At 48.4% G+C, this 26,004-nt stretch overlaps 5 protein-coding genes across 15 annotated transcripts; 2 read left to right on the top strand and 3 right to left on the bottom strand.

The window, feature by feature from the left end:
- Positions 1 to 709: 709 nt before the first annotated feature.
- On the bottom strand, positions 710 to 3,712 carry LOC100122288 (juxtaposed with another zinc finger protein 1). 3 transcript variants are annotated; one of them, XM_016983730.3, is made up of 6 exons: positions 3,279 to 3,400; positions 2,694 to 2,705; positions 2,282 to 2,470; positions 2,062 to 2,173; positions 1,663 to 1,809; positions 710 to 1,587 (listed from the first exon to the last, which is right to left on the bottom strand). In XM_016983730.3, the coding sequence occupies exons 1-6, from the start codon at positions 3,376 to 3,378 to the stop codon at positions 1,224 to 1,226; spliced, it is 924 nt and encodes a 307-aa protein (XP_016839219.1). In that variant the 5' UTR covers positions 3,379 to 3,400; the 3' UTR covers positions 710 to 1,223. The 3 variants fall into 3 exon arrangements, 2 of the variants coding, with proteins under 2 accessions (XP_016839219.1, XP_016839220.1); XR_004344763.1 differs by lacking the exon at positions 2,694 to 2,705 and having other exon boundaries at positions 2,062 to 2,183; positions 3,279 to 3,463; XM_016983731.3 differs by lacking the exon at positions 2,694 to 2,705 and having other exon boundaries at positions 3,279 to 3,712.
- A 165-nt stretch (positions 3,713 to 3,877) lies between these two features.
- On the top strand, positions 3,878 to 8,173 carry Atp5g2 (ATP synthase, H+ transporting, mitochondrial F0 complex, subunit C2). Of its 6 annotated transcripts, none has more exon segments than NM_001167797.1 (5): positions 3,878 to 4,010; positions 6,099 to 6,177; positions 6,386 to 6,484; positions 6,695 to 6,800; positions 7,412 to 8,163. In NM_001167797.1, coding segments are annotated over 4 exon segments (414 nt in total). In that variant the 5' UTR covers positions 3,878 to 4,010; positions 6,099 to 6,132; the 3' UTR covers positions 7,576 to 8,163.
- A 160-nt stretch (positions 8,174 to 8,333) lies between these two features.
- On the bottom strand, positions 8,334 to 11,429 carry LOC100122273 (transcriptional adapter 3-B). The gene is made up of 2 exons (XM_001605826.6): positions 9,901 to 11,429; positions 8,334 to 9,831 (listed from the first exon to the last, which is right to left on the bottom strand). The coding sequence occupies exons 1-2, from the start codon at positions 10,733 to 10,735 to the stop codon at positions 9,272 to 9,274; spliced, it is 1,395 nt and encodes a 464-aa protein (XP_001605876.1). The 5' UTR covers positions 10,736 to 11,429; the 3' UTR covers positions 8,334 to 9,271.
- On the top strand, positions 11,054 to 13,407 carry LOC100117257 (charged multivesicular body protein 2a). 2 transcript variants are annotated; one of them, XM_032598391.1, is made up of 6 exons: positions 11,054 to 11,233; positions 11,315 to 11,469; positions 11,746 to 11,918; positions 11,985 to 12,160; positions 12,234 to 12,368; positions 12,449 to 13,407. In XM_032598391.1, the coding sequence occupies exons 3-6, from the start codon at positions 11,751 to 11,753 to the stop codon at positions 12,654 to 12,656; spliced, it is 687 nt and encodes a 228-aa protein (XP_032454282.1). In that variant the 5' UTR covers positions 11,054 to 11,233; positions 11,315 to 11,469; positions 11,746 to 11,750; the 3' UTR covers positions 12,657 to 13,407. The 2 variants fall into 2 exon arrangements, with proteins under 2 accessions (XP_032454282.1, XP_031783416.1); XM_031927556.2 differs by having other exon boundaries at positions 11,063 to 11,469.
- A 1,021-nt stretch (positions 13,408 to 14,428) lies between these two features.
- Positions 14,429 to 24,627, bottom strand: LOC100122258. 3 transcript variants are annotated; one of them, XM_031927520.2, is made up of 8 exons: positions 24,329 to 24,627; positions 21,325 to 21,514; positions 20,822 to 21,254; positions 20,610 to 20,727; positions 20,042 to 20,521; positions 19,628 to 19,957; positions 18,211 to 19,553; positions 14,429 to 18,136 (listed from the first exon to the last, which is right to left on the bottom strand). In XM_031927520.2, exons 2-8 carry the CDS (start codon positions 21,494 to 21,496, stop codon positions 17,497 to 17,499), a joined length of 3,516 nt encoding a protein of 1,171 aa, XP_031783380.1. In that variant the 5' UTR covers positions 21,497 to 21,514; positions 24,329 to 24,627; the 3' UTR covers positions 14,429 to 17,496. The 3 variants fall into 3 exon arrangements, with proteins under 3 accessions (XP_031783380.1, XP_031783381.1, XP_032454266.1); XM_031927521.2 differs by lacking the exon at positions 24,329 to 24,627 and adding an exon at positions 21,705 to 21,820; XM_032598375.1 differs by lacking the exon at positions 24,329 to 24,627 and having other exon boundaries at positions 21,325 to 21,880.
- Between the last annotated feature and the right edge of the window lie 1,377 nt (positions 24,628 to 26,004).

Raw genomic sequence — 26,004 nt, 5'->3', positions numbered from 1 at the left:
CTAGCGAGAGCGAGCGTACGATAGAGAGCGAATGAGTTAAAAAGGTGCAAATGCGATGAATGATTGTCCGAAAATCAAGCTTCAATGTATATGCATTTGTGAACGAAATACAAGTCGACAGAGACATGATATGAATTCAGAAAAAAATAGATATATAAATAAATAAATAAATAAAAAGAAAGAAATAAATACAGAGTAATACATTGAAGCTGCAAGAATTATCAAGTGACGTTTGTACTCGGCTGATTACATAAGGACGTAACGATGCTTGTAATTATTAAAATTGATATTAGTATGTTTAAGCGATTAAAAGTAACATCAACTTTAATATATTATATGATGATATGATTACTATCCTTTAAATCGAAATATAAATCTTTAGGTTCACTCTCTTATAAACTAACGCGAAAAAATTGAAAAAAAAACCTTAACGCACATTTTCACGTCAATCTTTGAAACAAATCTTGAAAAATTCCATCTCCTTGTCTCTATTTTCCCCATTCCTTATCCTACGTACCGCACATGTCTTGACGAACGCTCTATATGAATACAGTTTTCGAACGTTTATAATCATATAGCAAACAACTATATTTATGTATATTAAAAAAAAAGCAAATGAGACAAAAATATAAACTCATCACCCAGAATAAATTTACTAAGAAACAAGTATATGCAATGATGTGAAATTCCTCTTTTGCAATTACACACATTTTATTTTTTTCATTCTTTATTTGTAATAAAATCGTTGTTTCTACATCCTTTCAACTTCACTAATATAATTATCAATAGCAGTAATAATGATTGATCAACAATACGCCAATATGGACAATATAGAATACGCGGTTGATATCGATCGCTCAAGGATACGTGTTGAGAGTAAGATTCGAAGTCAATGAAGCTACAGACATGTAGAATTTCTCCTCTCTCAAATTTCAATAACAATAACAATAATATAATATCAATAGTCAGTAGTTAATTATCGACATAGTTCCACGACTTTAGAGCTTACTGCTAGACACAATCCTGCGTACTAGCGAAGTATTTTTGCATGTATAATTCATTTTTACAGAGGCATCTCAGAAAAATGCATTTGAAAAACTAGTTTCTTTCTTGTGTTTCTTAAACCGGCTGTCATACCGGCTCGACTCCAAGTCCGAGTGCCTCACATCCGTTTGTGCGAGAGACCTTAGACTAGACATTTTTTATAAATATTCATATATCGATTAATTATCACACGTGAGGGTGCCTTGTTGCGTTTGACTAGAGTTCACACCGGTGATATACTTGTGATAGGCCTCGGCTTTGGCGGGACTGGGCAGCGGCGGCGACGAGGCCGGGGTCAAGACGCCCAGACCGTCGCAGTAGTCGTCACCGAGGAACGAGCTGCGATCCTGTTTCATGTAGCCGTGGTCTTGAATCGCCGAAACCTTGTTACTCATCTTTGACAGCTTGACGTTCTGATGAGGCCTCGTCGAGTCATCCAAAGACGGAGGCACACTGCCGTTGTGCCTGATGGCTGTGTGGTTCTTCAGACCGTATGGAGTCTTGTAACTCTTGCCACACGGACACTTGAACGCCTTTCTCACCCTACCAAGAAGAAACAGTCGGATAACTGGGAGCTCACTTTTTTTATCCAAGAGAAGGTACCTGACAGATACGTACTTGCCGTCGTTCTTGTGGCCGTTCTTCGAGTGGTACTTGATGCCGTTGACGTTTTTGTAGCGCTTCTTGCAGCCTGGTACCGGACAAGCGAAGGGCTTGTCGTCCTTGACGTTGCTCTGGTTCACTAGACTCTGGTTGGCCGCGCTCCTGAAACGAAAGTCTCGTGATTAATCGGCTCCTTGCTCCACGAGGGGGCCATAGTGCAGCTAGGACATTGTAAAATTGGCTGGAGTCACACATATACGCAGTCGAGTTAGTTACAAAGATTTTACAATAACTAGTGACACTATCCTCCCACTTACAGGACGTGGATTGAAGGAAGACACAACAGAAAGATACAAAGACTGTCCTGAAAAGAAGCAATGGAAGAGATGCTGGCTTCAGCAAGTGCATCCGTACCTGCTACCATAACGAAGGATAAAATCAGAGGAGAACTCCTCCAAAGTGGTCCAAGAATCGTTGCTGTCCTCGGGTTCGCTAACAAAATCCTCGCCCTCCTCTGCCTCACTTCCTATAATGTGCTTAATGTAACGTCGTTACTCGCTCGGGTGGGCGGAAGAACGCGAAATATTACGTCTTTCTTCTTCTCTTTCTTTCATCCGCATCGAACGAGTTTTACCTGTCAGAGTGAGACTTTTCACACGAGTCGAGGCAGAGAGGCAGGAAGACTGAGTAGGTCTGGCGGTGGGCTGGACAGGCTTGATATTTTCCCTTCGTGCAGCATCCGTCAAAAAGCGAAGGACATAGCTCAGTGGTATGCAGGGTGGCTGCTGTTGCTCCGTTTTTTCCACCACATGAGGATCATAGTCTGAAACAAGCAAACGTTTGTAATTGACATTGCCTAATATACTGTATGCAATGTTAAGAGTTACTAGTTTATCTAATTGTTGAACAATAAAGAATCTTCTATCTCTTAAGTGTTAGTTACTTTAAAATTTAGTTTACAGATAGACAAGAGTCAACAAAAGGACTAGTGCAACGAGAAACTGAGTAGAGTGATTAGAAAAGTATTTGGTAGAACATAAATTTACCTTTTGTCACAACTGTTTTTACAAAGAATGATTGGTTCACGGTTAATCTTTGTCTCTACATGAAAATATCCTCTAGTTGCATGAATTTTCATTCATAACAACTGGATTAACTAGTACAGTGTACATGCACTAACTCACGAGTCAGATCGGGCTTGAAAAGAGTTATCGGAGCTACATAAAGTGTTTTCCGGACTCTCTGCTGGACAATAAAAACAGGGCAACTAGATCGAGTAGCTGTCATTAGCCCCAGCAGAAACGATGATCAAGAAAAACAAAAGCCAAGCAAGTGTAGACCCTGCAAGTTGAACCTCGGCCCTTAAAACCTCCCAAACGGCCCGACCCAAGTGATAATTTCCCTTTCAGTATCAGTCCGAACCGTCCCAGACATTGAATTTCTCAATCCCCAGGGCTGTCAGATTCCCAGAGTGAACGAAACAACCCTTTGACTCTGTCGTCGCCTCGTCCGCGAGAGCCGACGACGGACTCGATCCCAGATAACCTTCTCACGAAAGCCCGGCGTATTGACCCCCCGGGACTTGGCCGCAAAAGCCCGCTCACACACTCGTGCCCGATGCACCTCTTTACCGATATGCGTCTCCTCGATGTGCTGGATCAAGTGTCCCAGGCTCTTGAACGTCAGTCCGCAAGAGTTGAATTTGCAGACGTTCAGCATGAACACGGCCATATCCGCGCGGCCAAGCACAGCAGACAAGGACGGAGCCGCGCAGGGGTATTATCTCAGCAGTCGCGAGAGGAGCGGAGCAGACGAGAAACTCGAGAGCGGCGAGTATAAGTGCAGTACGGCTACGACCCGAGTCAAGCGAGCGAACTGGGTGAGAGAGGAAAAATTGGAGAATAAAACACCGGAGCAGCGTCGTCGGGGAGACGACGAAATGAACGACGTCGAATGGCACTCTTGTCCCGCGAATTAATTTCCGAATCGAATGCACCGTGCGGCTCGACGATGACGGCGACCGATGGACTCGCGTTTGACCGTGGCTGCCCTACGGGCCGCCTGGTAAGTGGTAGCTATAGCAGCGGAGAGCGGAAGGAAGGAGAGGAGAGAGAGAGAGAGAGAGAGAGAGAGCTCGGCTAAATACGGTTGGTCGATAAAGGCTCGCGCTCGTCGCGAGAGCAACAGAGACAGACGCATCCCGTCGCGGATTTACAGCAGCGCGCTCTGTGCCGCCGAATCGGAGGCTCCCGCAGCTCTGTCCCTCCTCGATCGCCGAGAGTTCAACACTCGCACGCTCTGCAATTCAACATTCCAAAAGCAGCCGGCAGCCCTCCTTGCCTCCTTCTACTTTCTGATCTTTGGTGAGTAGAGCATATCCTTCTGGTCCTCGGAGCATTTTCCGACGCCCGGGCGACGCGACGACGCCGGCCGGGTCGACTTCGAGCTCGGCGAGATCGGGCGGAACCCCGACCGCGGACGAGTTGAGGTTAGCGCGAGCGTTGGATAACGAGGCGCGAGAGAGAGAGACGGCTTGATTTTAGAACGAGAGCGCCGCGTACGTACGTCCGTGCAGCAGCACACATCGATCTGTCGCGTGATTTTCGACTCGAGCACAGCCCCGCCGACTCCAGGTACCGTGAGTATTCGCCTCCTCCTCGTTGAGTATTTTTCGAAGCATGCGTCGGAATAAAGCCCGGGCGACTTCCTGCATGTCGGTCGCACGTCCCGGTTGAAGAGCAGAGCAGCGATGCGGGAGGCGAGAAAACGTGCTCCGTGCTTCGGTTTCCCGTCCGCTCCCTCTTGCTCGCGGCGCCGTTGATACGCGGTGTGTAGGTCAGTGACTATAATACGCGGGCTAGGTCGCTCATTTTCGCAAACGGTGGACTCGAACCGTTGGCCAAGTTTGAGAACGCTTCCTTCGTTTATTTATACATGCTGGACTCCGCGACTCCGCCTGCATTTTTCCGCTGCACAGACTAATCGATAGTCGATGTCTGGACCCGCTGTACATACGATGCGGACACGGGAAGATTGCGTCCGCGTTATTATCGTCGTTATATAAATACAAGTATAGTAGCATCGTAGCATGACAAGCCGAGCCATGGTTTCCGAGTCGCCCGTCCGACTGGCCACACATCGCCTCTTACTACTTGAATGTCACCACTCGGCTTTAAAGGGCAGCTTCCAAATGGAGACCCGACAAACTTAATTGTAAATTGTTCGCAATGTTTACAAATACGCGACATTTTCCGCTGAGCCTTTTCTGTCAAGATGCTAGCGAATCAATTATATAAACACGTTACGGTGTGTCTGTGTGTGTGTGTGTGTGTGTGTGTGTGTGTGTGTGTGTGTGTGTGTACTCGAATCGTACATCCGCGGAAAAGAAATTGCGGTCCCCCGATTGCTCCCACTGATTTTCTCGACTTTTCTGAGATAAAACTTGCACGCTGACTGCGTCTATTTAAAAATCGGTTATCCAAGCGGAAATGCTTATTTACAACAATGTCGAAAGTCGGGAAATAATCTAATAATACATGGACGAGAGAGAGAGAGAGAGAGAGAGAGAGAGAGAGAGAGAGGGAGAGAAGAGTGAGTGTAGGACATGCGCCGCTGTACGTCACGGCTCTAGCGCCTATAACGTACATTTTCCGCGCGAGCGTCGCGTGAACTTGAAACTCCCGGAGAAAACCCGCCGCGGGGCATACCCGCCAACGTCCTCCAAAGGGTTTGCGGATCGTTAAATTGCTGGCAACGCTACCGATCTGCTCTGCGGCTTTGATATTTCGCGAGCGAGCGAGACAGAGCTACGGCTGTCGTATGTGCGCACACATCTGTGTGTGTGTGTGTGTGCTGTGTAGAAGAAGAGGACGGGTACAGAGAAAAGGGTGGGGGGAGGAGAGGACACCCGGGTGGCGCTCGCGGCGTGCTGCTGCTAGCGGCCATTTTCTTCTCTCTTCTCTAGCGGCTGCAGTCGCGGGTATCAAAAGAGACTACCGTACATTTGCCGGGCTCTGTGCGCGTGTCATCGTCGTTCGTAAGTACACGCAGTCTCTCGTTTTACCTCGCACTCGACCGTCCTCGTACAAGACCTCTTCGAGGATCGCCAGGTAGCTCATCCTGTCGCTAGACCCTCGAGATCTTTCGCGAATCCGGAATTTCATAGTGTCGTCTCGACGACATCGCGCCCCGAGGAGCGACGAGTAGTTACGTAACCCCCTCCACACGGAGGTGGCGGCGGACTTAGTCTCGCTCTCAGTCTCTGTCTCTGTCTATCGCGATCGTCTCTGCTCATCTTCGGGGCACGAGTCGTGCATCCGTTCGCTCCTTGTCTTCGGCTCTTTTGTTCCTTTTCGCGAGAACGAGGTCTGAGCGAATCGGGACGAGCAGCAGCCACGTCGACCCGCTTTTCGCACGCCGACTGACATCTTTTTCTGCCTTTCTGCTTGCAGGTTGAGTTTGTGAGAAGGAAGAGACAAGGTAACCATGTTCGCCTGCACCAGATTCATCGCCCCAGTTGCCAGGTCCACCGTAAGTACTTCGACAATGTCGAGCTTTTTCTACATTTTGTTCTTCAAGCGCTACCTGAACCAGGGACATGGAGCGCGGGCGCGCGCGCGCGCACGAGCGATCGTCGCCGCGCTTTTGACTCTGTGTCTCTCACACTCTTATTATGTAATGCCTTGAAAATTCTCTGGGTTTTCTGTGCTGATTATTGGATTTTTTTCTGGTTTTCCAGCTGGTCTCTGCATCAAAGGCCTACATCAGGCCAATCAGCAGCGCAGTGCTCAACCAAAGCCAGACGCTGCAACAGCAGAACCAAACACCAGTCAGCTTGGTAAAATACAAATTATTTATCTTTTGTTTTTGACAATTTGTCAATGTATTTATTGATATAGCGCTCCCTTTAATTGCATAACTTGTATTCTAGTTATGTAAGGGAAAAGCATGCCAAGTTCATGGTTTTCCTCTTTCATATAGTTTACACAGATTGTTCATACTGAAAATACTTTGAATATTAAAGTACTGTAATCTTGTGCTTTTCCAGTCCCCGGCTATCCGTAGCTTCCAGACGTCGACGATCAGCCGTGACATCGACTCTGCTGCCAAATTCATTGGTGCTGGTGCTGCCACTGTTGGAGTTGCAGGATCCGGTAAGCAAACTGTTAAACTGCATTTCTCGTAGACCTCTTGTATCAATGTCAATCACAATGATCAAAATTATTAATTTTTCATTTAACACTCATTCCAAAGCGTAAATACACTGGTTCCTCAAGCATTTTTTGTGGATTATGCAACTCTTATATAACCTGAATATTTGCTTTGATCCACAAACTACATGCTCACATTAACCCATTAATTTCCCAATCATTTATTATTTCACCATTTTATTTTTTTTCTAGGCATTGGTGTAGGTTTAGTGTTTGGTTGTTTGATAATTGGCTATGCAAGAAACCCTTCCCTCAAACAACAACTCTTTGCCTATGCTATCCTTGGTTTTGCCCTGACCGAGGCAATGGGTTTATTTTGTTTAATGCTGGCCTTCCTCATATTGTTTGCATTCTGATCCTATCCATCCTTGCCTGCTGCATAAATATCCTCTCACAGATGAAGAACAGAGGAGTAACTAACCAAGTTCATTCATTTTTAACTCATAGTCACTTCATTTTATTTTTATTTATTTATGTAGTACCAATATTTGATTACTGATTTTTTCATGTTTTTTTACGAAATATATTAATTGTTATTCTGATGAAATTTTTAGGTGCTGGTATCGGATCTGTGTTTGGATCCCTCATCATTGGTTATGCCAGGAACCCATCTCTTAAGCAACAGCTTTTCTCATACGCCATTCTGGGCTTTGCCCTGTCAGAGGCCATGGGTCTTTTCTGTCTTATGATGGCTTTCCTGCTCCTCTTCGCCTTCTAAGCCACGAATCCTCCATAAAAAATACCAATAGTTCTAGTGCGTCACTGCCAAGGCAGCATCCTCTTACCTTGGTGAAGAGGCAGCTGTTTCTGGTATGCGGTTCAGTCCATGATATCATTTCGGGAACCAGTGACTTGCTGCAACGGAGAGCAACGGTGCGACAATAGCAAGGAATAGTAAAAACGGGGCAGTACACGAAATTGAGAACAGCAAACACAAGTCTCGAAGCCGTTTAATCATCCCTCCAAAACAGCCATTGTAACTTGTGTTCTCAATAATCTCATGGTCTACCGCTCGGTGTAGCGTATCTCACATTGTTATCAAGTAATGAATTTCAGTCTAATGAACGAATAGGAGGTTACCGAAAATTATCGAGAACGACAGCCTCACATGCATACCCACCATTACGCGCACGCACGTACATACTCAAACGCCCTATAGTGTCGATGCGATAATTAAAGGCAAAATTCTTTTCAAACTCTTTTGTTACCCGAGCGATTCATCATTGTTGTGCTGTTGTGTACGCACGTTGTTGAGGTAACTCTTGGCGAGGAATCTGTACAGTGATATCGAATAAACATCTTTGTCGTGAGATAAATGTTTTTATTTCCTTACCAAACCTTTTTACGTTATGTATCAAAATTGCAATTCCCATACTTTAATTTCAATCAAATTTATTTTTAATGACTAAAATCATGTATTTGGATGGGAATAATTAAAAATGAATAAATATTAAAATAAATACAAAGCCATATACATTAATTTAAATATTCTTTTTTATTTACATACATTCATAGGAAATATTGCTACATTAATCGCTGCTTTGACGCCGACGTCGGAAAAATTCGTCGGAAAAGTCGTATACGATGAGAAATACTTATTTTTTTCATTTTCAAAGAAAGTGGCATTATTAATGTTTTGAAAGATTGCTAGTTCTAGACATGACAGTCAAGTTGGAATTACACATTGGAGATCTATGGTATTTTCATGGAAGTGTTTTGTGATTTTTTATTGCAACATCAATAGATTATACTATTTATGATCAACATAAACTAAAAAAATATTTTTCTTTTTCATGAACACGATATATAAGTCTAATCACACTGTAAATATTTTAATTTTAGCATTGTACCTAATAAATGCATAACTTGAGAAATGGTGCAGGTTATAATTAAATTGGTTTAGATAATTTATTTACAAATTGGGCTCAACCTACAGTTTATTATTGATAAAATACAAATAATCTTAAGCTGTAATCCCATACTGTAGCATCTTGCTTCTGTTTCAAACAATTAAACAATGTCTATTCTCTATAGTCTCGTTTGATCTGCAAGTATAGAGAGATAGTTACACAAATATTATGCCATGCTCGACCTTACTTGTAATGACACTTTAATTTAAAGCGTTTTCACGTTTGTTGATTGTGTCAGTAGGTATTTCTGCACAATTTACAATTCTACCGCACTTATAATTAACATCGTTTATCCGAGATATTTCTCAAATTACAATTTGTATAATGATTAAAATGATTAGATTAAAGTTTCAATCGTAATAATTATAAATATTTTAGATATTGATTTCGCATTCTATGATTATCATTATTCAAATGATGAATCATTTGCACGTCAATATTCAGTACAATTTATTGAGGTGAGAAAATTCCTCTCAACACCTATAGTGAAGCTTAAATTCAACACTACGTTGCAGTATGGTTTAGAACTTGGACAGGTTCTCCAATGCTATTGGACGGCAGCATGTTCAGTTGTTCAAGGAGATTTTCTCTCTCCTTCAGGCAAGTCCATGCCTTCTCTTGCTCCTTTCTGGACAGTGGTACTTTTCTTTGTTTGGCTAACAGTAATTTTTCATAGTGCTCTACTACTTGATTATCCACAGAAGCAATCTTTCTCTTTAATGCCTGCCTCTTGCTTTCCTCTTGTGCAAGATGTAACAGCCTTTTCAATTGCATTTCATTGTGACTAGAGAGAGCAGTCAATTCACGCTGACACCTTTTAATCTCTGCTACAATTTCGTCATCGTCTTGGTTCTTCTTCTGAGAATCTGGCTCAAGAATTCCTTGCTCCACCAGTTCTTTGTGCATGCGCATTTCAAGATTCATAGAATTCTGAATGGTCAAGTCTCTCAAGACTGGTGGATCTCCATCACGAAATAATTTACTATCTGTGTTGTTATTTGCTACATAAACGTTTTCCTCCAAAAGAGCCGAGACTAGCCTCTGTGTAAGTGGTCCAGCTATACCTGAAAATTGAAAAACTTCCTGATTGAATTCAATATTTTTGAGAATAAACTAGTGCACAAATAAATTACCATTTGCTTTTTTTTCTGCTTTGGACAACAAGAGAGATATATCAGATCTGCCCTTCTTCTTGTCTCTGTTAGGGTTTCCTGCATCTTCTTCTTGCATCAAGTCGTTGTGTGCCCACATTAAACTGTAGTGCCGGCCAAGTGGTGGAATCTTTTTGAATTCTCCTATATCGCTGTGCTTGGCTATAAGCTCTTCCAACAATTTGATGTCATCAGGCATGATATCTGCACAGTAAGGATCTATGGAAGCCCAAAATTTGTTCAAAGTGTCATTTTTAGGTAACAACAGCTTGGCATGTCCGTCGGACTTGGAGCCTTCCACCCTGACAATTTCATGAGGATTTGGCACCACTTGGTTAGCAGCACTTCCAACCGCCCTCTGTTTGAGCAACTTGGCTGGCAATGGAGACTGGGACTTGACTCCAACTTGTTTTGGCTTTAATCCATCATCCCGCAACTTTTTGTCTATGCAAGCCAAGCCTTTTCCACTCTTGGATCTTCTGTCTCTGCGTTCTTCAGAAGCAGACAAGCTGGCTATCTCTTCCTGCAGCATTCTGCTGCGCACCACCACCGAAGAAAGCAGCATCTCCAATTCCAGTTGCAGTGTATCCAGGTCTTCCATGTTGATACCATCCTCTGTATTCCTCTGTAGCACACTGGAGTACCTGGGGAGTACTTTGCTGTTGTCGATCATCTTGATGACTGGAAAAACAGTCATCATCTCGGAACCCTCGGAGCTGGTATCCGAGTTGGCCAGCACCGGCTGGACGACCTTGCCACTCTCTCGCCCCGTCTTGATGATCGCCTTTTTCGAGTTTTGCTTACCCTTTCCCGACATTTTGATGCTCTGAATTTCCACTTTTTAGACTTGCGTGAAATAAAGAATTAACAACTACTGGTCACTGTGCACCATGTATGTATGGAACGCGTATACACTCGTTCAGCCCGCCGCTCTCATTTTGTTGATACACAAACAAACGATTCCAACAATTTGTGTGACGTTAGAAATTATCAGTGTTTCGTGCAGAGCAACGGCTTTTCGAGGTTAGTTCGGCAGGTAAGGTTAGGTGACGTGTTCTATTTTCTTTTCATTGACGCCGACTCCGCATATAGCTGACTGCTGAAGACTGACTGAAGTGGTTAGCGGAGTGCCCGCAAAGATTTCTGAGAAGGCTCTGACGGTAATTGCGTAGGGTGTAGGTACCTACCAACACAGCTGAGCGACATGCGCAAACCGTTTTGCGCAGATTTTCGACAAGGCAAGCACGCGCATATGCAATATACATCAAATCGCCTAAATAGCACGCGTGAGAGTTAATATTAACAAACTATTGAAGTATAAAAAAAAACAGTTTCAATACAAAATGGTCAAATGTCTTTACCCGCGTAAATTTGAATTCTTGTATTTTCTCTTCAGCTGACTAAGAAAGTGCGCAGTACGTTTTGCGCATGTGGCTCGCATCAGAGCAGAGCTTGTGTCACTCGTTGTCGTAGCTCGTCGTTCAGCAGTGCAGTAGAGTACTGCCCGCTTTGTGTTGTTCGAGATACAAGTTTTTGAGAGAAGTCTGAAAGGTAATGCGGGAGTAGTGGGAAAACGATTCTATGAGTCACAAGGCATATTGCAAAATTTCTAGATAATGTTTTGATGTACTTACTCACCTGACTCGTGAGCACTTCGAAATAGCTTTGCTATATGTGGGAGGCCAAGTAATGGCAAAATTCAAGTTGCATACTTTATTGTAGCTCGTTAATCGTTTATGTATTCTTGATATTGCGCTACTTTTTGCGCCTTTTAACCTAGTTGTTTTAATTTCTCCGTGTACATACATCTGATTGTTGATAATACAGTGAAAATGGAGTGGCTTTTTGGAAAACGTGTTACTCCTGAGGAGATGCTCAGGAAGAATCAGAGGGCATTGAACAAAGCCATGCGAGACTTGGATCGAGAAAGGATGCGAATGGAGCAGCAGGAGAAGAAAATCATTCAGGATATCAAGAAAATGGCCAAAGATGGGCAAATGGTATGTTGTGTTCTTAACTGTCTACCATTTTGTCCTTGTACGTATCGACGTATCTGATTTGTACAGGATGCAGTCAAAATCATGGCGAAAGACCTTGTAAGGACAAGGCGTTACGTCAAGAAATTCATGCTGATGAAGGCGAACATCCAAGCAGTGTCTCTCAAGATTCAAACTCTGAGATCTCAAAACACAATGGCTCAAGCCATGAAGGGTGTCACAAAGGCTATGCAAAACATGAACAAGTCTGTATTTCTCAAAGAAGTTTTTGTTTTATATTTATTCAGGCCTGATATCACATTATTTCATACTTTCTAGACAACTCAACTTGCCTCAAATACAAAAGATTTTGCAAGAGTTTGAGAAACAATCGGAGATAATGGACATGAAGGAAGAAATCATGAATGATGCCATAGATGATGCAATGGAAGATGAGGGAGATGAAGAAGAAAGGTACACTATCGAATAATCAACAGACAAGCAGTTCCAAGGTCGTAGACTCAGTAAAACTCATTTTATTCTTTTCTTTCTAGTGACCAGATCGTGTCCCAAGTTCTGGATGAGCTTGGCCTCCAACTCAACGATCAGCTATCCGGCTTACCACAAGCTTCTGGTTCTCTGAGTATAGCGAGTTCGAAGCAGCCTGTCGCTGCGGCGGCTGGAGCCAGCGACGGCGATGGAAACCTCGCGGATGCCGACGCAGATCTACAGGCCCGCCTCGAAAATCTTCGTCGCGAGTAAAGTACGTAGTGAGAGACCGAATGATGGAGATATTTGTATAAATAATGTATAAAAACGCTCTATACTTGTGATAAATCTATAGCATAAGGGTGATTCTTTTTTTTAACAAAGAAAATTAACAAATAGCACAGGCCTAGAGTAAAACCTGTTGAAATGTGCACGCTATATCTACATTACATTGTGTACTTGTGAAAAATACACAAGAGACGTCCAGCAAAGCTTTCAGGCTTTAATCAAGACCAACGCTATTGTACAGTTCGCTACGTTTGTACGCTTGCGTCAAGTGTTTATCGAAGGTTTCATGAGAATCGTTTGATCGAATTGTGCCTGCGCACAATTTTAATAACCAGTGACTTGGAAAGAAATACCGCTACAACTATTAGTGTAGTCGCTTTTATTACTTACACTATGAAATAATCGACTGCTATGAAATAAATATGATGGTTCGTTGAAAAATTACACAGTGATCAGCCTTCTCTTTTCTTAACGAATTTCATAGAAAGTGTTATATTTATGAAAGTCGCCGATCACAAACGAACTTTTCAAATCAAGCTTGCTTTGAGCGAAAATCACGAACGTTGAATCTTTATAAATTTTTATCGTATAATTTTATTCAATGCAATTCTGAACAATAAATAATAAATGATAATTAATGTTTAAGCCACGTGGAGTTTGAATTATTGAATGCTCCAAACTTGATCAGGCAGAGGAGATGGGTGGAATAAAGCAGACATGTGTGAGCTTTGTCAAATATTGAATTATATTATATCATTTGCGAAACGATCATTCCCAAATATCGTACAATCGGAGTAGTTATTATTTATTTATTTATTTTTTTTTCATTTTCTGTTTATAATTATTAGTTTAAGCTAGTATTTGGGCCTGGATATTTCGTCGGCTACACGCTCGCTCCTCGTCTTACGCACTTGGTTTGTTAATATTTTTATTTGTCTTTGCGGTCAGCGCAGCTAGCCCAGCTGTCATGGGTTCGCGAGTAGAAAATTCACTTAGTCTGCTGCGTCTTTCTCAAGTCTTTCTTATCGCTCGCCTAGTGCTGTGATACTCGTTTCGTCTTTTCTCGCCTCCCTTGCGCTCTCCGCGCTCTTTATTTCCTTCGATATTCGTGCTTTTATAGTTTTTCTTGGATATTTTGTATATAACCATACGTGTATATGTCATATACTCTTTAATTATATGTATATCTCGAGAAGTACACTGCGTGAGTATGGTAGTGATGAGGTAGGGATACAAGTGTGGGATCGTTTTCAACTCGAAATTATTTTCGGAGCGATTTCCATTTAAATGATACGCCGTCGGACGAAGAATGCAAGGAAACGCGTTATCACAGTGACAAAGAAAATTTCCCACGCAAACTCCCGCAATTGCGCGACTGACTCGTGGGAAAAGGGAGGCTCGAGAAAAAGTATATAATAAACGGCATTGATATGTCGAGGAGTATATAGGCAGGCAGGTATAGACGATCAGGAGTCTTTCTTGCTTCGCAGATAAATATAGAGAGAAATGTGAAGTTCAGAGTTGTATAGAGAAGCCTAGAATAAATCTCGTTCGTTTGCTTGCAATTTCGACTACATAGAGCGACTGATTAGCTGTTGTACAATTTTCACTTGAATAATTCACTCGATATTTTGCTGGCTACAATTTTCTTTTGCTGTTCTGCTTTTCGCTGATTCTCATAGAAATATCACAATTTCAGCGTGGAACCCTCGTTCGTGTGTGTGTGTGTGCGTGTGTGTGTAATATATTCATCATGTATTTAATCTTTTTTTTTTTTTTGTATAATATTAATAATACGCATGGTCGTTAGATATAAAACTTAACTTCGCAACGAGTTTTTTTTTTATATTCATACTTTAATTATTTCATCTTTTTATTTGCTTATTTCGCATATACCTATTAATGTGGATTTTCTCTTTATTCGCATTTATGCTTCGAACCGGCCGTCCTGCAATTTGTTTTATTGTATATTTATATATTCTCTGTTATATGCATTAAATTTGTTAGTTCTTTCTTTTTGCTTTAGCTTTAAACAACAGTCGAACGAAGCCTCTACGAGAAACTTGGCTCGATGCAACGTACAATATCGCTCTTGTGTCCTTCTTATCCGATATGGCGGGATATATATATATATGTATGTGAGTGCGTATGTTTTAGCGTTAAACTTGTTCTTATAGTTTATTGTTTTTTCCGCAAGCCGGTACACTTACAGAGGTCAGCTGCGGAAGCTCCGAGAGAGTGAATTGTCTGAGCATCGGTCCGACAATAATTATGCTTTATTTTCGCATTCGTCACGAGTAGTCCGACTGTGGCTGGGCCCTGCATCAGACGAGTCCATTTCTCAGAGCTCCACAGGCGCGTCTCTCTCGTCAGCGACATTATTTTCTACTCGCGCGCGATGATGGTGCATTTCGGTGTAATCAATCCTTTTCTCCTCGCTAAAGCTCCGAACGAACGCGCCTATTGGTATATATATATATACGAGAACGGTGGAGTTGCAAATGTGTTTACAATCGCTCTGTCTCTCTCTCTCTCACTCCGCTCGCGCTCTCCCTTTCGATAGTTTAGTAGACAATATAGAACTAACTTGCGCGATCGGCACAAATGAACGGCTGCCCCGAGAAGCTGCTGACTACTTTGTGTGAGTGTATAATATATATATATATATATATGAACTCGCGCGGTTTTTGGTTTCATCGTTAAATAATTTAAGTTTAGTTGGTTATTCTTTGCGGTTTGCTTTAACATTACTTCGATCCCCTCTCGCGCATCAATTGTATATAGTTTTAATATTTCTGCGTCTACGTATACGCATTTATATAGTTTGTTTATCGATAAAAACTCGCCTATACTGTACCCGACTCATCGATCGCGTGTCCTCTTTCTCTCTCTCTCTCTCTCTTCGTTATGCATTGTCAGCTTTTTCCTGCTTTATTTTTCTAAATATTATACGTTACACCTGCGTTCAGTACAGTGTATATATCGCGTTGTGTGCGGGAGACGCGCAGGTCGTCTCGATTAGAGCCTTGACTAGAGTTTTCGTTTCTCGCGCGCAATCAGCGTCTTCGGGACGCGTGTGTGTGTGTGTGTGCGTGCGCGAAACGATATTATCCGAAGCTTCGACTTGCAAGTTCAGCTTAGAATGTAGGCACTTGAAATAAAGGAAACAAGTTTTGAATTCTTGGGAATGTCTTGCAAGTACAATTTTAAATTTCGATGCTAATATCGTTTCGTCATTTCTATTGCCGGCCCGAAGACGCGTCGCCGGACAATTTTCGGAGGAACTGGATAAGATAATCTCAGGTTCAAACGATGTCAACGTTAATTTTCAACCTTTTCCTTTTACACTAATTCGATAATTCGTTATTTTTTTTTTTTTTTTTTTTTGCTCGTTAAAAAATTACTTCCTATACTTACGCATATTGTATATATCATTGATATACGCACGCAATATGTTTAAACATATGTACATATTGTCCGTGGTTCTCGTCGCGCCGATATAACGCGACGGCTTGTTCAACGTAACGTCAACGAAAATTAATCCTCCTCCTCCCCCCCCCCGCGACAAAGACAGTTCCTCCAAAGAAAAATTCCCGACCCCCGATAGCGAAGCGTGATCGTTTATACGCATATCAGCTAGTTCTATACGGTGGCACTAATCTATGTATTATAGTATACGTATATAACGTACATGTCTAGCTAGAAAGGAAAACGGAGGATATATTGTATAAGCTTGCATCATCGGTGTAGAATAGTTGCGTCACTTGACAGTACAAGCTCACTCACGCAACCGAACGAGTCGACATACGATGCAGTAAACATAGATACATAATGCGGGCTTGTGCGCCCTGCGAGCGAGTGACTACGAAAAAAGCTCGCACGCATCTCTCGGTGTGTATGCAACTATACAGGTTACAAGGGACTATGGTTTAAGAACGCGTGCGCTTACGTCGAGGGCGTTGTTCCGCTTGTTGTTCCTTGTACAATGACACTTGTATATTACATATTTACAGAGTGGCGCTTACTTGACTATATCGTAATATATATATATATATAGCTATATAACGTTGAGCCTACAACGTGATTATTAGAGCGTATATAGTGTTACAAGAGCTTCTATGCGCGTCGGATATATTTATGTCTGCCTCGATCTCTCAAGTCGAGTGTATGCGCGTTTATGCGGACGTTGATATAGAAAAAAGAAGAGGAAATATTGAGAGAGCCGATCCTTGGCGCGCGCATCGTATATAATGAATGCGTATATTGAGAAGGTTGACGCTCGCTGGCATTACCTTGAGATAGACACTTTTTGGTTTTCCTAATTATTATCTCTCGTGTGTTAAGATTCTCCACTTTATTTTCCTCGCTATCCTTCCTATATTTCAGACATTCGGTATATAGACTTTTAACGAGGATTGTCAATTTTTTCAAGTAGAAAACATTTTTTCCGATAGCCTTTGTCGCACTACTAGCTACGTCCTAAGAATTCTCATATATCGTAGATCTCGAGGCGGTAGTGATAATCCTGCTCTGGGACGATGAAAGCCGAGTTTGTCGCAATATTTTATAACGTACTCGAGTCTTCGCCTCGAAGCCGAGAGTCGACGCGATTAGCGAGCGAGATAGTGTACTGCTACAAGTGTTTTATAAAAAGTTACAAATTGCTCGAGTCACCAAAGTATCAAATGTAACGTCGAACAATAATGATAATAAAAAATGATCGAGTCCGTGATTCGTGCATAATATCAGAAGAAACGGTTAAGGGTAGCTACGCGTAGAACAATAACTAGCTAATAACGCGGCGACGATAGATTTCCAGCAGCAGTCATATGGTCCAGACCTGCACCTTCTCGGCGACGATGCACCAGCTCGCGTGGTCGTAGTACGAGGAGATGATGTGCAGGTTCTCCACGTACTTGTTGATCAGCTGGTCGAGCTCGCCCTCCCGGAACACGTGGTAGTACTGGTGATAGGTGATCTGGTCCGAGGGCAGGGACTCCTGGGAGGAGGAGCCGCTGAGGGTGCCGTTGCTGAGGGTGCCGTTGCTCAGGCCGGCGGTCCGCTGGTGCTGCTGCTGGTGCTGCTGCTGGTGCTGCTGCTGGTGGTGGTGCTGCTGCTGAGCGAGGGCCGGGTGCCGCTGGTGCCTGGGGGGTATCTCCTCGGAGGCGGAGCGGGCCTGCGCGGCTAGCTTCACCCGGGCCGGCTGCTCGGTGGCGAGGCTCGAGGAGGCGAGCGAGGCGGTGCTGCCGGTGCAGAAGCGCCGCGTCCTCAGCGACTCGGGCTGGCTGCTGGCCTCGCTGCTGATCGTGTTCTCGATCGAGTCGCCGATGTCGCTCGACTCGATCGAGTTGCCGTGCTGCTGCTCGGCCTCGTCGGTGCTACCACTCGTCCGGCGCTTACTATCATCGTCCGGCTCGCCGCAGTCGGGGGCCTGACGCGCGTGGCACTGCTCGAGGCTGCTCCGGCTGTAAGTTGGGTCGGGCCCGATTGAAATTCTGGAGGTCGCTTTTTCGCTTTTTAGGGGCGCGCGCTCACTCACCGATCGGAGCTCGGCTTGCTCGGCTTGCTCGGCTGGGCCTCGTCGGCGAGCCTGCTCCTGCGGCAGAACTGGTCGATCTCGTGGACGAGGCTCCCGCTGAGCCGGTCCGTCAGGTCGACGAGGTGCCTCTTGCACTCCTCGTTCCACGTGCTCTCGACCGGCGAGATGTGCTCGTCCAGCGCGCTCCGTCGAGTATCGACGTTAGGGCTACTCACCTGGCTGCAGGTCACGGCCGTAGACATTTTTCGGCCCGGACTCGCCGCGGGCTTGGATTGCTTCTGCTGGATGAGCGCGCCCACGGCCTCCTCGAGCGAGCTGGCGACGTTGGCCGCGGCCTCGAGCAGCTTGAGGCTCGGCGAGCCCGACTCCCCGGACTGGCTGCCGTTGGCGCCGGGCTCCTTGCCGCTCTTGGCGTAGCGCTCGTCGGAGATGACGCTGATGACCGAGCCGACGGACTCGGGTGAGCTGACGCCGCTCGAGTCGCTGTCCAGGTCGTCGGTCTCGGGGTTGAAGAGCTCGAGGGAGAGCAGCCTCGGCAGCACCTTGCTCGCCTTCTCCAGGCGGCCGGGGCTCGCGGTGCTGGCCCGCCGGACCAGCGGGAAGGCCGGCTTGGCGCGGCTCGCGAAGCCCGGCTTCTGGCGCAGCAGCAGCTCCTTGATCTGGTCCAGCCGGTTGCGCCGGCTCTCCTCGTCCTCGTCTGTCGGCTCGGTGATGAGGCCGATCAGGGCCGAGCCGTCCTCGGGGGGCTTGGCCGGCCGGGTCGGCGGCATCCCGGGCAGCGGCTGGCTGTCGAAGGACCTCTTCGCCTCGGCGATCCGCTCGGGCAGCGAGGCCCTGTCGCTGCTGGGGGCCGCCTCGTTCCCGGAGAAGAAGGGCCGCATGTTCGCCTGGTTGAGGCTCCTGGGCGAGAGCCCCGGCGGACTGGGCGGCGGCAGGCTCTTGCTCGTCGCGGGGAACTGCTTGAGCAGCGGCGACACGGACATGAGCTTGAGCCGCGTGTGGCGCCGGGCCGTCGCGAGCTCCGGGGCGTACTTGAGGCGCGGCGAGGGCGGCGCCGAGGTCGTGTTCAGCTGGTAGCCCGGGCCCGAGGGCTGGAGCGGCGGCCCGAGGACGGCTGCCGCGGCGGCCTCGGTCAGCGGGCTCGAGTTCTTCTTCGGCACGTAGATGACCGAGGCGAAGCTGTCCTCCGAGTCGACGCTCGTGTCGCTCTGCAGACTGCTGTCCTTGGACGAGTCGGAGCCGTCCTCGCGGGAGAGCCGGCGCTCGATCGGCTCGAGGCCCTCGCGCTTCAGCAGCGCCGTCGTCGTCGTCGTCGTCGACGGGCTCTCGGTCGACTTCCAGCTCTGCGAGCGTCGAAACATTCATTCGCCGTTACGCCGAAGGATTAGTAGCGTACGTTATATCGCTCGTAACCAACCTGGAGTATCCGGACGAAGCCGTTCTTGATGGACATGCCCGAGACCTTCTCGATGTTGCTGGTGGACTGCTTGATGCGGCTGCTAAGGCCACTCTTGAGCAGCTGGAAGCGCTTGCTGGCGCTGCCCGAGTAGAGGCTGTCCCTGAACGCCTCGAAGGTCGGCCGGCTCTTGTAGATGAGCTCCTCGTTCAGCGAGGCCTGCTTCGTTATGTTGCGGCGCACGCTCTCGCGCTCCTTCAGTCTTTCGATCGACATGAGCTCCTCGTTCATCGAGCTCTGCTTCTGCACCTTTCCGCGGCGCGGCAGCCTCTGCTCCGCGCTCGGCTCCACCTGTCGGTCAAGCGGGGCTTGTCATCGCGCCTGATAAGCACGACATCGGTACGAGAGAGAGAGAGAGAGGATCAGGGTAACAACCTGCAGCTCCGGGATGTCCCCGAGGCTCGGTTCCGTGGCAGTGTTCTCAGGAGCCTCCGGACAGCAGGCCTCGTCGAGCAAGTGGCTCTTTTGCTTGACCAGCCGGGGCTTCGAGGAGGCCGGGGACAGTCCCTGCCTCTGCTGCAGGCTCTCCTGCTTCTGCGGCTCCCGCGGCTCGCCGCAGAGGCCCGGTATGCTCGAGCTGGAGCGCGCCAGCTCGAGCCGCTGCACCTCGACGATGCTGCCGAGGCTCCTGGACTTGACGCCGAGGCTGTCCGAGTGCTGCTGCGGTGGGGCAGCGCTGCAGTTGGCGCTCGCGGCGAGCCTGAGCGAGGCCGGGTCCTCGAGCCGGCGCAGCTCGATCGGCAGGTCATCCAGGTCGCCCTCGTCCTCGTCCCGGCTCCGCTGCTGCTTGCCGCCGTTGGCCTGCCAGCTGTCCAGGAGCCAGGCGCCGCTGCTGCGACGGCCGCCCGCCAGTTTCTGCGGATCGATGCGTTTGTCCCGTTTAAAAGCCGATAGCTAGGACGTGTTATGACTATTACGCGTCTCACTCGTTTGTCCGACTGACCTGCAGGGCTCGTCGGAAGAAGCTGTAGCAGGTTTCGTTGGGGCTGGAGAGGCTGCTGCTCGAGGGCGAGGGGCTGAATATCGGGTCTATCCAGTAGCTCCTGGGCTTGCTGCCCTTCCTTGAGTACAAGTATATAGGGTGAGTAGTAGCTACGAGTAGAGCCGAGGCGGCAGCGGATGAACGAATGAAGAGGAAGAGTAAGCCGCACTCACCCCTTGGAGAGGAGGTAGCTCTGGGCCCGGTGCTGCCTGTCCTCGGAGCAGGTGCTCGCCCGGGGCTTAATCGGACTGCCGGACGAGCTGAGGCAGTAGGGCTTGGGCCAGGGCACCAGGACGTCCTGCGACTCGAACTTGCGGTGCCTCTGCTCCATCGCCCAGACGGAGATGATGAGGCGGCCCCCGATCCGGAGGACCCGGGCGAGCTCCTTGAGGGCGCGCACCCTGCGCTCCGTAGTCGAGAAGTGGTGGACCACCGCGATCGAGAGCACCGCGTCGAAGCTCTCGTCCCGGAAGGGCAGGGAGAGGTTGTCGCAGGCGAGCACCTCGTTCTCCTTGTGGCGCGCGATGCTGGCGAACCTCTGGCAGCGCTCCGCGCCGACTTTGAACGCGCTCCGGTTGAGGCCGAGGTACCTGCCGTTTCCGCAGCCTGGAAAGTCCGCTCGTTAGTAAATAGCGCGCAACAAGTCGGCCAGAGTGCCGGCTCTGCGCGTACGCACCGATGTCGCAGACGAGCGCGCCGGGCTCGAGCTCCTCGAGGAACTGCTGGATGCGGGGCCAGTGCCTGCCCTGGGCCGTCCCGTCGGTGGCGCACTGCTCGTACACCTCGTGCACGTAAGCTTGCTCGAGGGCGAGCGACCTGGCCGCCTGCTCGCCGTCGCTCTCGGACATGCTGCCTTTCTACCGCTACTGCAACAAAATCGGGGGTGGGGGGAGGAGTCAGAGGGCGAGGTCGTTGGGCGGCAGGCAGAGGCCGCAGTAGAAGTAGTCGTTGAGCACGCGGAGGAGCTTGCGCTCGAGGCCCTGGAGCCGGCGGAAGCCCGCTGACCCGACGCTCGGCCCGTCCTCGTCCCGGTCGCGCAGGTGCGCCAGGCGGTACCTCTGGCACCAGCGCGCAAACTCCGGGCCGGCCTCCTCGGTGCGCAAGAAGGTCAGCATGGCCCAGAGCGTGCAGAGGCCCCGGGGCCGGCGCGCCGACTGGCTCGACTCGAGGTACGGCCGGCAGACCTCGAGGAACATGGCCAGCTCGAGCGCCGCGGAGGCAGCCATCGAGTGCAGCCCGAGGCTCGACCTCTACTAAGCTCGGCAGCTCGGCTCCGCTCTAGTGCCGCCCTCGTGTCGGCCTCGCGCGCCGTGTCCGCGCGCAGGCCGACTGGAGGGGCTGCACGCGCTCGACAGGTGGGAGCAATTGTTCGCGTAGTATAAAAAAATTTCACAAAGCCGCAAAAGCTCGCGGCTATGAATAGCGCTGGCATCATGGAAGTTACGGAAGGCCACCTGCGAGGACGTCCCTTTTCTCCCCCTTGCCTATAGCCGGCTTACGGAAGCTGCGCGCTTCGATCGACTCGTCGGCGGCGGATGCGCCCGACATTTTTCGGAGGCACTCGTTGGTCGCGCGAGAGCTACTTTTTACTTAAACTTTGCCACTTCCTCCGGAAAGTTAAGTTAGCTAATCTCCGTACGAAGCTTACTTTGATTGGGCACTTTTGCCGCGACCGCGGGCGCAAACAAAGCGATTCTATCGATAAAAGCGAACGAGTCTATCTGCATCTGGAAAATTCGTCCGACGGAAAACTCCTCGCGTTTTACGGCCCCCAACCGCGAAACTAACCGGGCTCTTTGCCCCCGGTGTTTTCAGGCGAATTAGAATAGAGCCGCGCGGGCAAAAAGCGCGCCGAGAAGAGGACAATGGCTCGTATAACCGCAGCTCTCGCGGCGAGCGAATCTGGCGCAAGAGCCATCAGCGCTGCTGCTGTGTTGTTTTCGATCGCTCACCGAAAAGCCACACACACACACACACGCGCGGCGAGTAGACAACGGGTCTCGCAATAGCGCGTACGTCGCTTCCGAAGGCTGACCTAGATCCCTCTCGCGAATCGTCTTTCTCTCTCTGTTCCCATCAGGTACAACTAGATCGCGCAACTGAACGCTCCCGGCGAATCAGCGGACTTTCGAATTCGCCGAGATGTCGAGAGAAAATCGAGCCGCTCCAATGTCAACGAGACGCAAGAGCGCCGCAGCAGCGGTACTTTCGCTGTTCTCGCGCGCGCGCGATAATAACCGCGGCCGTCGAGGGTAAATTATCGTCGCGTCGTTGTAATTGCGCGCGGGCGAGGGTATTAGCGGCTAATTGCCGTGATGCCTCCGTGCCAGATTGACTTTTCGTCGTCGATTATTTTACGCGAGAATTGCCACAATTTTCGAGGATCCATTACCTCTTCTCTCGCGGCCTTACGATGCGAGCGAGGAGCTTCTTCGAAGGAATTAATAGTGTCATTGGCGTGTAATGGAAGAAGCGCATTATTGAAATCGTAATGAGCGCCGGCTGTAAATTGAGCGATTTCGGACGATCCAAGGTCCCTCCGCAATTTGCTTGAAAAAAATGAAAAAACCCGGGGCGTCGCGTCCAATTAGCGGAAAATAGACCGAGAGCGCTTTTGACCTCCCCGCCCTCCACGAGATCGTCGGCCTCATTCGGACGCACGTCTTCTTGCTCGTATTATATATCTCATTGCAGCGCTGTTTCGTTATTAAAAGTTATTAAAAATAATCGCGGCTCTATCGATTTCGCGCGTCGGTCAATGTCAGCGCAATCATCGGATCAGCCTCGAGGATCGCGCAACCAGATAATATTCTAGAGTTTTAAGAGGACGCAAAGTTCCACACAATGCCGACAATGGCCGAGGAAAAATGCGAAAGGCTTGATTTTCGAATGTATATTGTTGAATTTCTGTAAGCCGCTCATCGATTGGATAATAATCCCTGACCGTCTATTATACCGGCTGAGAAAGAGAGAGAAAGAGAGATCGGTATAGCTACACAGCACGTAGAAGGAAGCTGATCGATACTCGTTGTAAGAAAGCGCAAACACGCGGACGCGCTATTCAGCCGCTGCAGCGGAAGCTGCACGTCAACGAGATTACGCGCGAGCTGACGATAAATCGTCATGGACCGGCTTTTGCTTTTTCCTCAACTGCAGCAGCGCATATCGATTCGGTTAATAATAAACGCGCAAAGTGTCCCGTGGGGTCGGGGGGGGGGAGGAGCTGCTGACGTCCGAAGCTCGTCGACGCGTGTGCGTGAACCCCGCGCGCGCTCGCTCGCACACAGCGAGCATGAATGAAACCGCCGCCGAGTATCGATTCATCCGCGCCGCCCTACTTACAGGAGCTAGCGCTCCGAGACGCCTCTGCTCGGAGGAGCCTCGCGCGGATCAATGGCGAGGATGCGGCGCGCACGTGCGTCCGTCTGCGCACACAGCTATATATAGGTACGCGCGCGCGCGGCGAAAATAGACACGTCTTTCTCTCTCTCTCTCTCTCTGCGCTGGTGCATCGCGCATTTCACTTATGTCAACGACACTTTGATCGATAACGTATAGTTTTCCCGCCCCTATACGTCGCCGACTCGACTGACAGACGAGAGCTGCCCCCCCCCCCCCCCAGGAGTCGCGTCGCGGATCGATGCTGCAAGCCGCCATTGCTCATATTCTCATATACTCACTCGGAGCTGGGGACAGGTGGGAGCGGGACAGAGTTGAGCGGCCGTCCGTAGCCGTCCGCGGACGTCGAGGCGCTCGTACGACGCGGCGCTCGATCGCAGCTCGCTCGTGGCGGAGGCCGAGCCGCTGCTCCTCGAGGACTCGCAGCTCGCACGGGTCATCTTCCTCGCGCCTATCCCTAGGTCGCGATGCCTCCTCTACTGGCGCTGGATCCGCGCTTCGAATGCAGCTTCTTCTCTCTGCAGTCGCCCGTCGACCCTTATTCCTCGGCGGAGCCAAGCGCGATACTGGCCCCCCTCCGAGAGGCTCGCTCTCGGCCATTGCCTCACTCGCGCGCAAGCTCCGCTGCGCAGCCCCGATCCGAGCTTGCGCCTTGCTCGCGCCTCGCTGGATTGCCTCTATAGTACTATATATATGTATATATGTATATATACCGCTCGCGCTCCTAGTGAAAAAGGGACGTCGGAAAATCTGCGATTTACCAAGCAAATATTTAGTTCCGGGAATCGCAGCGCACGCGCAAACATTGTTTTACCGACCTTCAACTGCGAATCGCCGAGTGATTGAGCGCGGCCGACGCGGAAGGTCAGTCGCCCGCAGAGATGAGCTCGAGATTGTTGAGCGGAGCTGGATCGGGTATTTCCAGAATCGCGTTTATTCCTGCCTCGACGACCGGATCTTCGAGTTCTATTTGCATAGAGCGGCGGCGGCGGCGGCGGCGGTCCATCGATAAGAAGGCATAAATCGAAGGAGCAAACTGCACAAGAGGCGAACTTTCGTCCGAGCTCGAATGTATATATAAAACTTGCTCGGAGTTACGTGCAACGCGCGGGTTATTTGTTTATTTATTGATTAATCTACTATGTACGATCTCGCGCATTTAATCGGGCGCCGGGAACGTTGCGCAACGCTGCGCGAATTAGTTGGCACCTTTCGCGCGGTCAAACGCATAAAACACAATGTGTAGACGAAATCCCATACGGCGGGACACACGGCCTTTCTCTATATAGCGACGTCATTTCTTCGCATAATTATCCGCTCGCTCTGTATATACTATGTGTGTGTTGTATATAGACAATGACCGATGAAAATGCCTTCCCACCTGGAGCGTAACTATGCATATACTTTCGCCGCTCGGATTCCTTCGAGATGGCAACGACACCGCTGATACATATATATATATATATATCAGGGAACGAGCTCGGACTGGGTAACGACGTATTAACGACCTGTGCCCCACATACGCGCGATAAAGAGGAACCGATCAGCAAACAAAGAGTCGTTTTAATTACGCCTTTTATAATAAAAGCTGCGTATAACCGAGAATTCTGTTATCCTCGAGTGACTTGTTTTGACTCTCTCCCACTGTTTATCACCGGCAAATATCATCTCCGATCGAAATCGCTCGCCGATATCGCTATACACGGCGTAAAAGTTAGGATAAGCCGATCTCTATCTCGAACAAACGCAGCTAGTTTGATTTTCCAGCAGCTTTTCTATATTTGCTCTCTCTTTCTCTCTCGATCGATCGTCTCGGCATTTTTCTCGATCCCGAGCGCGATCGTCCGCGCACTTTTCCGCCGCGCGCCTAACTAGTCAACGAACGATTAAATCGACTATACACGCGCGCGCGCGCGCGTGTGCGTGTGCGTGTGAGTAGCGGCCGCGAGAGATCCGA

Source organism: Nasonia vitripennis, chromosome 3, assembly GCF_009193385.2.
Source record: "Nasonia vitripennis strain AsymCx chromosome 3, Nvit_psr_1.1, whole genome shotgun sequence".
In the NCBI taxonomy this organism is placed as follows: Eukaryota; Metazoa; Arthropoda; class Insecta; order Hymenoptera; family Pteromalidae; genus Nasonia; species Nasonia vitripennis.
This window is presented reverse-complemented; position numbering and strand designations above follow the sequence as displayed.